This window comes from Podarcis gaigeae, assembly GCF_964106915.1.
Source record: "Podarcis gaigeae genome assembly, chromosome: 10".
Taxonomy (NCBI): Eukaryota; Metazoa; Chordata; class Lepidosauria; order Squamata; family Lacertidae; genus Podarcis; species Podarcis gaigeae.
The window spans coordinates 17,412,845-17,426,218 of NC_139686.1; the positions used below are offsets into that span (position 1 = coordinate 17,412,845).

Consider the following 13,374-nt stretch of genomic DNA (forward strand, 5'->3'; position numbering starts at 1 on the left):
ATAGAATTGGAAGAAAGTTGAAACAGCACAAAATCCCTTGGGAAGCTGGGGGAATGGATAGCCGATGGGAGCCGTCTAATCTAATAACAGATCACATCGCAGACACATGTACGAGCTTGACAGAAGCAAATGCAGCCACTTAACCTAGAGATGACAGCTGAAGCAGGCTAGTTTCACTGCTACCTAAAAGGAGGAGACTGGAAAGGAGGAAGAGCTGCAAGGTCATTGCTAAAGCACACAGCCAGAAGAGGCCTTGATTATATGGGACTGCTTTCCACACCCACAGCAGAAGTATCTGACAATAGGGAACTGCTTTATTTCTCAGCCACAATGATACTCTCACACTACATTCACCCTAAGAAAAACACTATTACAAGTAGAGGGCCAGACAAATATCTTAGGTTCTAGAGCAGGGTGCTCCAAAACACAGCCCAAGGCTTGCATATGACACTCAAGGCCTTTTTTGGCTGCCTTCAGCAACATTTGATACCCCCTCAGCCCTTGCGCTGCCTTCCCATAGTGGTTAATTGAGGTGCTGAGCTTTGGGAAGGAGGGGTGAGGCCTCTGCCAGGGCCCTAGAGTCCTCTTGCCTCCTTGGCTAAGACTAGTTAGCGCTTTTGCAGCTTTGAGGAGGAGGTACAAGGGCTCTAGTACTCTTCCAGAACTTTGTGTCTCCTTCCCAAAGCCCAGCACCTCGCTTAGCTAACTTTGGGAAAGCAGCATGAAGGCTGGAGGGAGCATCAAATTTTGGCCTCATCCACCCCCACACCGGCAATAAGGCAGTGTGCGGCCCACAGTTTCCATGTCAAAGTACTCTTGCAGCTCACTTGGTTTGAAAAGTTGAGCGTACAATGCTACTGAGGTGGAGTTTGAAAGAGAAGTGGGCACGAAGATGGTTACGCTCTTCTCTAGGCATGTGCCTAGCACATGGGCTCCCCGCTTGAGGGGAATAGTACACCTTCAGGGCAGTTTCTTAATTCTAGAAGACTCTGAAATACTGCTCTACCCAGGAGCAGATCTCATAAATGTGCCAGCATAGAGACCATGAAGAAGAAAGGACTGTTTGCCCCCCAGAGACAGGATGCATTACATTGGCCTCACTATATTAACTATATCCTGCCAATATCTATCTATCAATCCATTCAACCAGTCAGCCCACCGTCTAACAAAATTTATATACCATTTGAATGTCATAAAACCTCTATGTAGTTTACAAGAAATATTAAAATTATGAATAAACGTTAAAAACAAGTAATTAAAACATTAAAAGATAATTAAAAGGAACAGTATACTAAAAAGAGATTAAAACACATCAAAATCTATGTGTCTGGATAAGGTAAAGGGACCCCTGGATAGGCTTGCCTAAATAAGTTTTTATGCAGGAACTGAAAAGGGTCCAGTGCCTGATGTCAATAGGATAAAAAGGATAAAACAATAAAATTATTGGTAAAAACAGTTAATCCTCCCTCTCTCTCATTCATAAAGTTTTTACAACTTTGGCCAAACCAAGCAGCCAGGATAGTGCCTGCTGAAATCTTTAATTGAGCCCTACTACTAGGCAAAGATAGCTCCAGCAAGAAAAGTCACACATATCTATGACATTGTATTGTCATATTATTCTCTGTGAGTGTGGAGCTTTTCTGTTTGCATTAAACAGAACAGAAGCTGAACAATAGGAGAACATTTTTAAATAGAGACAGGATAAGTAGGCATTTCACTTCTAACCACTAGGTAGTGGACATTTCTAAGGCACATGCTGTAGTAATCTTTTCAAACGCCTCAAAACGCTACCAGAAGAAAAAATTGTTTCAGATTATAAAATACAGTTGCCTTGTGGTATACCCATTAAAAAGACTGTTTTAATCACCCTCACACATACACATACACTCTTTCTTTCTTTCTTTCTTTCTTTCTTTCTTTCTTTCGTCTTTCTTTCTTTCTCTGTATAACAAAACAGGACAATTTTTAAAGCCAAAATCGGAAGGCTCCCAATGCCATGTGGCACAGACTTGACACATGTTTTCGCTTCAAGACAAATAAGCAAATTAACCCAAAGTACATTTAAATTGTGCACCAGAATGGTTCTCAGCTAGGCCTCCATTTCTAAAATTACTTTAGAGTACATTATAATTAGCAGAAGTACTTTAATCATGCTGCATACAGAAAACAATAGCCAAGCAGTTCCAGCCCAGTCAACAATTTTTACATGCTGTGCAAGAAAATATAAATAAATAATGAGGCACATGTTATAGATGTAAATCGCTATATAAAAATTAAACCATTCTCAGACGGGCAGACAGTATTTATGGCAGGGAAAGCAGACACAGTTAAGACACTGCCATGTTGATGAGAGCTCACACAGCCTTGGCTTAAAGTCTTTAGTGAAATCTTCTTGATTGAGCCCCCTTTATACTCCCACTTTCTGCCAGAAATTGCCATTCAAAGGGGAGTGTGACTTAGAATATAGAGCCCTGGTCCCACACATTTGAGAATAACAACAAATCCTTGAATGGAAATTGCTGAGAACTCAGGGGTTTGAATGTTCTGAATGAACTGTTATTTTCTTTTCCTAAACCCCACAACCAAGTAAAATGCCCATCATCATGGTTATTACCAATTCCATTTAGTGCTCAATTTCTGTCCCATGTTGCATAACAGGACATCGTAATGAAATGCATTTCATCTACCAGAAGCAGGTAGGCTATCAGCAAATGCACTAAGGGTCCTATACAATTACATTATTAAAGCCACAAGAAGAGGTGTCTGCTAGGCTTACCTAGGAAGAACACAGGAGCATAAGGAATTGACTTATGCACTGAGTCAGATTATTAGCCCATCTAGTTCAGTACTGTATGCACTGACTAGCAACAGCTGTCTTTGGACCTTCCCAAACATAGCACCTTTGTATGCAGCAGCGGACCATCCCATTTCGCCGCCCAAGGTGGCTTCACTTTGCCTCATGGGCGGGCCACCCTGTGCTCTGTATAACACTGCAAAATTTCACTGCATTGTAGAATAGTTACAAATAAGCATCTAATGGGAACATTTTATCATGTACACAATGGCCATCAGTGTACTATTATGTTAAAAGAAAGCAGGGACATTTTACTTTTACTTTACTCATTTAACACATCTCTAAAGTCTTTCTAAAAGGGAAGCAAAGTGAAGAAGAAAATCAGGAGTCACAAATCACAGATCAGTGTGAATGCTGTGCTCTCTGGACCACCAGTTGTCCTCAAGCATCATTTAGGTGGTGCATGCATGTCTACGAAATTGTGGTTGAAGACAGGAGATGGCATATGCTTTGCATTAAATATTCATATTGATTTTAATTGATTTTAAATGCTTTATTTCTTATATTGTTTTTTATTGCATTGCAATTTTAATTCTGTGGAATCCACAAAAGGTAAAAATAATAATAAAGTTGTCCACTTTGACCCTCAGCATTTTTCAAATAGTCTGTGAAGGGGTAAGTTTGGGAGCTACTGCTTTAGATCATCCGAAGTGCCTATGTTTCACAACCTCTGTTTGTTTAAATGGAATTGCACAGTGCTCCAGTAACAGCCCTTGGATTTTCTCATGCAGGGTTTTAAGCAGGATCAAATGAGAGGTCCACATTTAACCAATCATACTAACAACATACAAATATTTGAGGCATAAATTATGAATCTGAATATGATAGTTGGGCTATGAATAAAATAGAATTCATTTGACACTTATTCAGGACTCAGGTTTGGCATCTATCTCTTCAGCACTCCGCAGAAGTTGTATCACACCTCAACTGGTTTAATTCTCTTTATTTCAAAAAACATTTAAACCATGGAATGAGACTACTCACGTAATGTCACTGCGCTGGTAACAACCCTGAAGAAGACAGGCAATCAGATCACTGATGAACTCCACATCATCACTGTAAAGAGCTGCTTCAAGTTCCTAATGAGAGAAAGAACATTTAAAAACACTTCTCCAAAATCCTTTCCTTCCAGACTGGTGGTGGGAGCATTGAAAACATGTGATCTTACCAACAGTGAACTCTAGCAGAACAAATATAATTTGCATTGTTATCATTTGTATGGAATTTCCAGCATGCTAACTGCTTTATAATCTGTATTTCACTATCCTGAAACAAATGGTATGTAGTTATTATTATTGATTTACACACAGAAACTGACACTATGCCCAAAGATAGCAAGAGTAAGGCAATTGTTGAGCTAGGAATGAAAAATGGCTTCCAGCTGAGTCTAAAATAACATGTGCAACAGCTAACACTGGGGTGGGGGGTGATTAATAATTTGCATTATTATGTAGGCATGCCTATATCTGTTTCCATTTCCTGATCTTTAGCTGTCTAAATTCACTGCAAAACAAACAAACAAAAAACACCTGTAAGCAAAGGTTAAACAGCTCAAAACCTCATGGCCATCACTCCTGACACACCAGGCACGGCACATCCTTGATGTGATCAATAAAGGTTCGGGGGGGGGGGGCAAAATCACGCCTACCATGTGGCACTGTGGGCTGCAAAAAAAGTTCATTCTGCAGCTAGCACAGCATCCTCTGGTAGCCAGCTGATTGAGTTATTTTGGATGTTCCAGAGATAACAGACTCCCAGTGTGACCAACTGGATATGCATTTTGAGGGTAAAGTTGCTCAGTTTTGGAGGTTCATGACTGTGTACTTGTCGCAGCTCCAGCTGAAGTATCCACTGCCAATCTTGAAGATGTTCTGTGGGATCAGTTTCACCTTATACAATCAGCTGGTGTGGACAACATGGTGGCAGTAGTGCATCCGGCTATGTGCCCCTTGACCTCTATCCCTTCTGGCTTTTTAAATCTAGCAGAGCAGGGCTGACTGGTTGAGGCCAGAGTACAAAAACAGTTTTGGGGGGAAGGTGGTGGAAAGAACCATGGTAGGGCTGTACAAGCATTATTGGAGGATACAGATTGTTTAGATCCATTCCAATCTAGGTTCAGGCCTTGGCATGGAACTGAGTTGACCCTTGTTGCCCTGATGGATGAACTCCGCAGAGTGCAGGGCATAGGAAGTGCAACCTTGCTCTTGCTTATTGAACTTGTTGGCTTTTGATAGCATCAACTATGGTATCCTCCTGAATTAGCTTTGGGAAATGGGAATTGGGGCACTCTTAGTAGAGCATTATACAGACTCATTATACAGACTCATGGGGATCTCATCTTTAAAAAGCACAAGTTTCTAGTCCATTGTAAAGTCTGTAAAAATGTTCTTGAAATTGGATGGACTGAAGCCTCAGAGGAGCCCTCTGCTTCTATGAAAGATAAATTAACACGTGCTAGTTTACTGTTAATCTTCATTGCATGATCTTAGGTATGCACATTAAATATGGCACAGGGTACAGCCTGGTCCATTTCATTATGCTCTTATTTCCTGGTGCATTTTGAGCAGCCAGCAAGTATTGGGATATATCCACATAAGCATAAATGGTTATGGGTCTGTGAGTAGGTCTTTCCAGATACAATTCAAAGAGTTAGCATGAAGGGAGATGGGAAGGGTTACTCACAATATTCTCTGTACCTTGTACCTTGTGCTAATCCTGCTTTTGCAATGTGGTCAGGCAGTTAGCAAACAGTGGCTGTTTGCTAACTTTGGCAGGTCAAGAGTCCATTTCCTGCCTTGCCAGCTAGCAAGAAATTGCAGCTGTTTGCAAATCTAACCAGCCTGCTAAGGAGGCCGTTTCCTGCCGTGCTTTTCCTGCCTAGTAATGCAAAGATAAGAAAGATGTGTATAAGCAAAAGGGGAAGTGCTTAGCCAGCAGAAAGACAGGTATGAGGAAGATGGAATGTTTAGCAAGCAGTAAAGATGTGTTTAGCAAGCAATATAGATGTGCCATATAAGGGAATAAGTTGAACATTTGCCAGCTGATTGGGAAAGTTTGAGGAAGGAATGGGAGGGGGGAAATGCTCAAAAGGTATAAGAGAGCTTGCTGAAGTGTATTGCTTTACAGCCAGTTTTCAGGAGCTATCCTGCTGGTTGTCTCTGTGCACAGATTTCAATAAACTCTTTTTCTCCAAAGAAGATTTTGCTTTCCTGGTACTTTTGTTCCCTCCAAGGTCAGGGGATGGCGAGGCTGATGGATCCCTAGGTAAATAAGGCTTCAAGCATACACAGTACACAAATAACAAAAACCTTTTCATGTTTAATTAATACAGTGGTACCTCTGGTTGCAAACTGGATTTGTTCTGGAGGCCCATTCGCAACATGAAAAGAACGCAACCTGCAGCGGCGCATCTTGCGCATGCGCAGGTTGCGATTTGGCATTTCTGCGCATGCATGTGACGTCATTTTGTGCTTCTGCGCATGCACGAGTGGTGAAACCCGGAAGTAACTCTTTCCGGTACTTCTGGGTTGCCGTGGGACGTAACCTGAAAGAACGTAACCTGAAGCAAACGTAACACGAGGTATGACTGTACTCTTAAAATTTATTTATTTATTTCATTTATAGTCTTCCTTTCCTCCAGGGAGCTCAAAGCACTATACTATTTTTAATATATGGATCTTTGTTATTTGGTTATTGTGCCTCTTAGTTCTTTGAATATGCCAATTTCTTTTTCCTTTTAAGCATCAGTTGTATCAATTCAAACAGCTTTTTGAACATGGAAAACAATGTTTGGGTTAAAGAACAATTTGGAGTAGTATGTATGGGTGTGAGCGCTCTTCTATTACATATCCAAAGAATCAAACTTACAGTTTCTGCTGTACATAACTCACATACACTCTTAATATGGGAAATGAGATAATATCTTTGTTGGATTAATTTCTATTGATAAAAGCATATGTTGAAGAAATGAGTTTTTAGGAAAATAAATATAATATTTAAACTCTCAAGCCCTAATGATGAAGGCCAATGTGGGACAGTAGCTAGCACGAGTGTTTAAAGCAGATGATAAAACCACTTATAGCAACCATTAATTTCCAGAGATTTGCTGGCAAATGAAGAAAGGAGCAGGATTCTCACCAGCTCTACTGCACAGTGCAGAGTCTTGAGATAGGGCAATAAGTGACTCTCCCTCCACATCCCCCTCAGTCCTTTGTTTTTCTCTTTTCTCCTTGAGCATTGAGCTGTGAGCACAGAAATCTGAACCTTGCCAAAATGCATTGGGGACAGAGCAAAGAGGAAACGGAGGAGGCAGCAAATCAGCACAGTGTGTGTACTGGACCGGTGGGAGGAGGTACAAAATGGAGACACACAGTTCCTCCTCCACCCCTCGATACAGTCACAGAACACTGGACAGGAGAGAAAAGCCATATTCTCCCCCTCTCCAGCTGGCGTCACAGCTCATTAGGGAAAAGCCTGTTTAACATCTCTCCCTCCCCCCTCACAACTAAATCCCTTGGAGTCCTGCAATGGTCGTTGGGAAAACACACTCTGCATACAGCATGGATATCTACCTCACCAAGCAGCAGCAGCAGCCGCCTGGGGAAGGGCAAGGATGGAGATAGCAAGAAGGTAGATACAGACTCCAAGGCACTAGGCTTGAGGAATCATGTAGAGCTCTGTTTTAGAAAACTTGTATTTTCTATAGGGCAGATATTCCCCTTGTTTAGACACCAACCAAAAAGGAATCCCAATTATATATAAATAAACAGTTCAATAGTTGGCTGGAAATACTAGATCATCTGCTACACAATCAAGAAAACTTAAGAGACAATCAAATCAGACTGCATACATATGTTTGATCTAGAAAGGAAGAAGTTTGAAGGGTATTATTATTGAATTTCAAATATTTCTATCTCCCTCCCCCCTCACAACTAAATCCCTTGGAGTCCTGCAATGGTCGTTGGGAAAACACACTCTGCATACATACATATCTACCTCACCAAGCAGCAGCAGCAGCCGCCTGGGGAAGGGCAAGGATGGAGACACTCATTTACTGAGTGTGGAAAAAAATTAAAAGGTAAAGTTATTTTCCTCAATTTTTAAAAAGTTAAGATATAAAAAGGGGGAAATTACAATTGAAAACAAATCTTAAGTATACAGTGGATCCTCTAGTTACGTACCGCTCTGGATACGTAACTTTTGGGTTACAAATACTATGCCATATAATTTTTTCCTATTCCTTGACAATCAAAGTTTCTTCCAATACTGGGCCACTAACAAAGGGGCTATAGTCAATATCTTCCCCTTATTCTTAGAGCTGGCCTCAGAGGCTGTGTTGAGGACTCCCTGACTGCTGGCTCTGGGGGACTTCAAAATCTATGCCTAGACAACTGGCTCTGAGGTGGCTCAAGACTGGATTCTTTTGATGGGATTACACTCCCTCTGAAGGAGCAAGTACGTAACTTGGGGGTACTCCTGGATCCTCGACTGATGTTTTGAGGCTCAGATGGCCTCAGAAGCTCGGAGTGTCTTCCAGCAGCTTTAGCTGGTGGTCCAATGACACCCCTATATGGGCAGGGATAGCCTAACTTCTGTTGACTAACTTCTGGTAATCTATAGGTTTAATTACTGCAATGCGCTATACATAGGGCTGCCTCTGAAGATGGTTTGGAAACTTCAGTTGGTGCAGAATTCAGTGGCCAGGCTGCTCACTGGGGCAAGATGGGTTTGCGTATATAATGCCAATTCTGACCCAATTGTACTGGCTGCCAATTAGTTTCCAGGCTCAATTCAAAGTGATGGTTTTGGCCTATAAAACCTTAAACTGCTCAGGACTGCAGTACTTTTAGGACTGCCTCTCTCCATATGAACTGATCCATACACTGTGATAATCATCTGAGGCCTTTGTTTTTGTGCCTCTTCCATGAGAGGTCTGAAGGGTGGCAACATAAGAACAAGCCATTTCTGCAGTGGGTCTCTGTGGAATGCTCTCCCCAGGAAGCAGAGGCACCAAGCTTAGGGGGCACTGTAGGGCATCACAACTATGATGTAGTGAACTGAGCAGAACAGAACTCCCCTGAAATTTGAAATATCAAAGTCTACCCTTGCAGGGAGGCTCAGCTGGAACCTTCATTACATATCTTTAGGTAGCACACAAAAATATTTTTCTATAACCGGACCTTTGGCTGATTAACAGCCTATGACCTTTTAAATATGTTTGTGTGAGGGCGTTTACTGGTTTGTTTTTGTTTTATTATGTACTTTGCGTTGTCATTTTGCATTTTTATTTTGTGAACCACGCTGTGATCTTCAGATGAAGGGATGTATACAAATTTAATACATTAACAATAAAGCAATAAGAAAGCTAGTAGAGTTATCACATACAAAATTCTGCTTCGTGGGATAGATGCCACAACTACATTGGTACAAAGCTATTTGTGGCATAAAAAGTCAGATGTATTTACCATCCCTGGAATCAGGGACTGTCCCGGTAATGAGGCCCACATGCTGCTCATGTACCGAGGGAGCCACTGAACTCGAATCACAAGGATACATACTCAACATACCCGGTTTCAATGTCTTCACCAAACAAAATGTTGCTAGAGTGCCTCTACTTCATCAACCCCACCCAGCAACAACCTTTGCTACTGGCATCCCTGCAAGACAGGGGTTCAAATACCCTCTTGCTGATCACCACCTGGCACACAAAGGGAAGGAAAGAGAAGACACACAGAACTGTACCCACATAGCTCTTTGGGCAGGACGTCTGCAGAGTGTACAGCACTGCTGAGGACAAGTTCAAAACCTTTCCATAGAAGAAAATACCAAAGAAAGGCAACATGGGAAGCCACAAGTCCTCCTTGACAGCAGCAGGTTAGAATTATAACTTTCAGTGGCTGGCTGCATACGGTGTGGGGGTTAGGAAATAGGTGGTGGGAGTTTTGAGCTCCCCATTCACCTCTGGGGGGGGCTGGCACTATAGGTTCCAAGGAGAAGTTTCCTATTAACACACAGCACCAGAAAAGAAGCAGACACATCATGTGGCATTTATCTTCTCCCAGTCAAGGCTCAGTCATAGACGCCAGGAGCATATCAAAGCAGTTCCACCAGCGTATATGTTGTGCCAGCAGTGTCTCAGGTTTCGCCAGCAGCTTCTGACAGATTCTAAAGTACCTCAGCTGGGGAACTTAAGTATAGGGTTGTGCCCTAAGGGAGTGATTTTATTTATTTAAAATGTTCGTAACTTGTCTTTTAGGGGAAATGCCCTCACAAGTCAGCTTCCATAAGAAACTGAAATATAATTATAAACAAAAACAAAGATCACCGTAAAAATATACAGCCATTAAAATCAACCACAGCTATAAAAATAACAGTATCAACCAGCATATAATTTAAAACCAGCTAAGCCATAAAACTATTGAAATCCCATTTAAACACAAAGACCATTCAAATGCTAGTAAATCATCATCATCAAAAGAATCACAGTCCTGTTTAAAAATAACAACAACCTGAAACAAAGAAATATTTACAGCCTGCCTGAAGGCCTGCAAAGAAGGAGCCATCTATGTCCCATTTGGGATCCACTATTTAACATACAATCTCTCTCATGCCTGCCAACCCGACTGATCTCACTGGCAGAACTCCAGGAAGGGCCTGCAAAACTGATCACAAAACATGAGCAGGCTGCTACAGGTGAAGGTGGTCCTTCAAATAACCTTGCCCTCGAAAGGTCGGTGGTTCGAATCCCTGCAGCGGGGTGCGCTCCCGCTGTTCGGTCCCAGCGCCTGCCAACCTAGCAGTTCGAAAGCACCTCCGGGTGCAAGTAGATAAATAGGGACCGCTTACCAGCGGGAAGGTAAACGGCGTTTCCGTGTGCGGCTCTGGCTCGCCAGAGCAGCGATGTCACGCTGGCCACGTGACCCGGAAGTGTCTCCGGACAGCGCTGGCCCCTGGCCTCTTAAGTGAGATGGGCGCACAACCCCAGAGTCTGTCAAGACTGGCCTGTACGGGCAGGGGTACCTTTACCTTTACCTTTTTATCAGCAGCTTTCAATTTGGACTGGAAATGCACCAGCAACCAGTATGACTCCTACCATGACCACCTCACATCCAACAAAACTGGGTGGCTTTAATCTGTACCAGTTGAAGCCTTTGGACCATCATTTTGAGCAGGTCCATGTAGAGCATATTTACTTATTTACTGAAAGCATTTTTATCCCAGTCCTCAGCCAAGAAAGGGCCTTATAAATGTCAATATTAAGGCATTACAGTAGTCTATCAGGGGCTTCACTACTGCATGAATAACCAAGAAAGGATTACAGCTGGTGTGGCAGTCTAAACTGCCCCGCCTCTGCCATCCTGAACCGTGCACTTCCACAGATAGCACTGAGCATTTCCGGCGGGAAGGTAAACAGCGTTTCCGTGCGCTGCTCTGGTTCGCTGGCCACATGACCTGGAAGCTGTACGCCGGCTCCTTCTGCCAATAAAGTGAGATGAGCGCTGCAACCCCAGTGTCGGTCACGACTGGACCTAATGGTCAGGGGTTCCTTTACCTTTACCTTATATCACCTTCACTTATGGTTTCATGTAGATGTTAAACAACTTATTAAACAATCTTGCAGTGGGTCAGCCTTATTTATTTAGAGCCAGTGTGGTGTAGTGGTTAAGAGCGGTAGACTCATAATCTGGTGAACCGGGTTTGTGTCTCCGCTCCTCCACATACAGCTGCTGGGTGACCTTGAGCTAGTCACACTTATTTGAAGTCTCTCAGACCCACTCACCTCACAGAGTGTTTGTTGCGGGGGAGGAAGGGAAAGGAGATTGTTAGCCGCTTTGAGACTCCTTCGGGTAGCGATAAAGCGGGATATCAAATCCAAACTCCTCTTCTTCTTCTTTCTCTTTCGTGTCTTCTGGGGTTCCAGTCCCTTGTATAAACCAACCCCCCAATTTGTAGTATGATCTCCAATTCCACCTGTCTTTCTTCTCTTGCATTTTTTTTCCAAAACCACTAGGATATGTGTGTCATTCCCCTGTCACAGCTGCAGTTAAAGAAACTCTTCCCTAATTTCCCATCATCTTCACTTCTGTGAAGCCCTGTAGGCAATTGAACAGCAAAAGGGCTGTATATTGCCGACTTTCAATTAGATGCTCAAGTGCTTTATGGCTTCCTGAATTGAAAACCCTTCCACTGGAACCTCCACCCCCAATTCTGTATTTGAACTGCCTCTACAGTAAAGACAAAAGACTATACTATACGGAGTTAGGCGTCAAAACACACACACCCCTTCTCCCAAGCAACAGAAACCAAAGACAGCTCTCTTCACAGACATGGCTTCTTGGCACTTCAATCATTAGGAATAGGAACGATTAACTCTGAAGGAGTCAGGCACTGTCCCCTTTGCTGCCACTTTCTCAAAGAAAAGGGAGAAGAGCTTTAGTAACACTTAACAATTTTCAATAGGACTAAATGATGATCCTTAGTACCCTTCCTGGATTCCTTATCACTTCAGCCAAGAGCTAAATATGAGTAAGGGAAGAAGAGGTCTGCTTCTCTTTAGGTTTGCTCTTAATGATACTGCTATTTCCAGACTTCACAGGTTTGGTCCCTCCCCCAACGTTTTTATAACTACATATGGGAGGCTGTTTGGAAAGCATTAGAACAAGGGGATAATGTTACAATGGTGGCTTAGCAGAGGTGTGAAGTGATAGCTTTGTTACAAAGCAGAGGGTTATAAACTGAAAGCCACAAAGTAATTGTAGCATTTCTTTCACATTGGCCAGGCAAATCCAACAGTAACAGCAAACAACTGTCTCTGGCAAAAGAAAGGGGGAAAGTGAATATTGCCCCCTGTCATTAGGGATGGAAAGAATGGAAGGTTTGTGCTTGTACCTTTTTCCCAGCATGGTTGGCTCAGTTTAATTGGGTACTGCAACTTTTAAAACAACAATCTTAACACTGCAACAGATGAAACAAAGCCTTGCCTATGTAAGCTAATGCTACATTAAATGTACTGATCTTTAAGATGCATGGGGCAGTTTGCTCTTTTAACCCTAATACTACAGGCAACTTATGACCATTAAAAAAACCCCTCGAGGGTTTTGTTCTTTAACACCGAGCTGCCTGAGTATCAGTATTCAGTATCTACTATAACACTACACAGGCAAGTCACAGTTTCTCCAAGGAGGCCATGTTTCAGGCTCACATGCTCCCTCCTCTCATCACGATTCCGCCTCTACGTACCCAATTTCTTCCCTCATTTTATTGGTTTGCAGTAACTAAGGCTTATTGTTATGTCTGAATGTTCAAACCATGGTTACTATAACTAGGTGTAGCATAGAGGTGAGAGTGTTTGGCTAGGGCTGAGGAGAACTAGGTTCCAATCCCTGCTTAGTCATGAAGCTCACTGAGTAATCTTGAGCCTGTCACAATCTCTCAGCCCAACCTACTTCACAGGGTTGCAGTGAGAATAAAGTGGGAGGTGGATAACTATGCATGTGAGCTTTATGGAGCAAACAAACATA

General features: G+C 42.6%; 2 protein-coding genes across 4 annotated transcripts in view; both read right to left on the bottom strand.

Moving 5' to 3' along the window:
• LOC310826186 (tigger transposable element-derived protein 1-like) overlaps positions 1 to 13,374 on the bottom strand; it is a 1,677,490-nt gene that overhangs the window by 945,333 nt on the left and 718,783 nt on the right. The gene's annotated exons all lie outside the window — the stretch shown is intronic.
• CECR2 (CECR2 histone acetyl-lysine reader) overlaps positions 1 to 13,374 on the bottom strand; it is a 117,418-nt gene that overhangs the window by 51,128 nt on the left and 52,916 nt on the right. For all 3 annotated transcript variants that reach the window (XR_014555557.1, XR_014555558.1, XM_083699849.1), the window contains exon 2: positions 3,839 to 3,933. Coding sequence is in view for 1 of the 3 variants with exons in the window: in XM_083699849.1 (XP_083555975.1) it covers positions 3,839 to 3,933 (95 nt within the window). In the remaining 2 variants the exon portion in view is untranslated. The remainder of the gene's footprint in view (positions 1 to 3,838; positions 3,934 to 13,374) is intronic.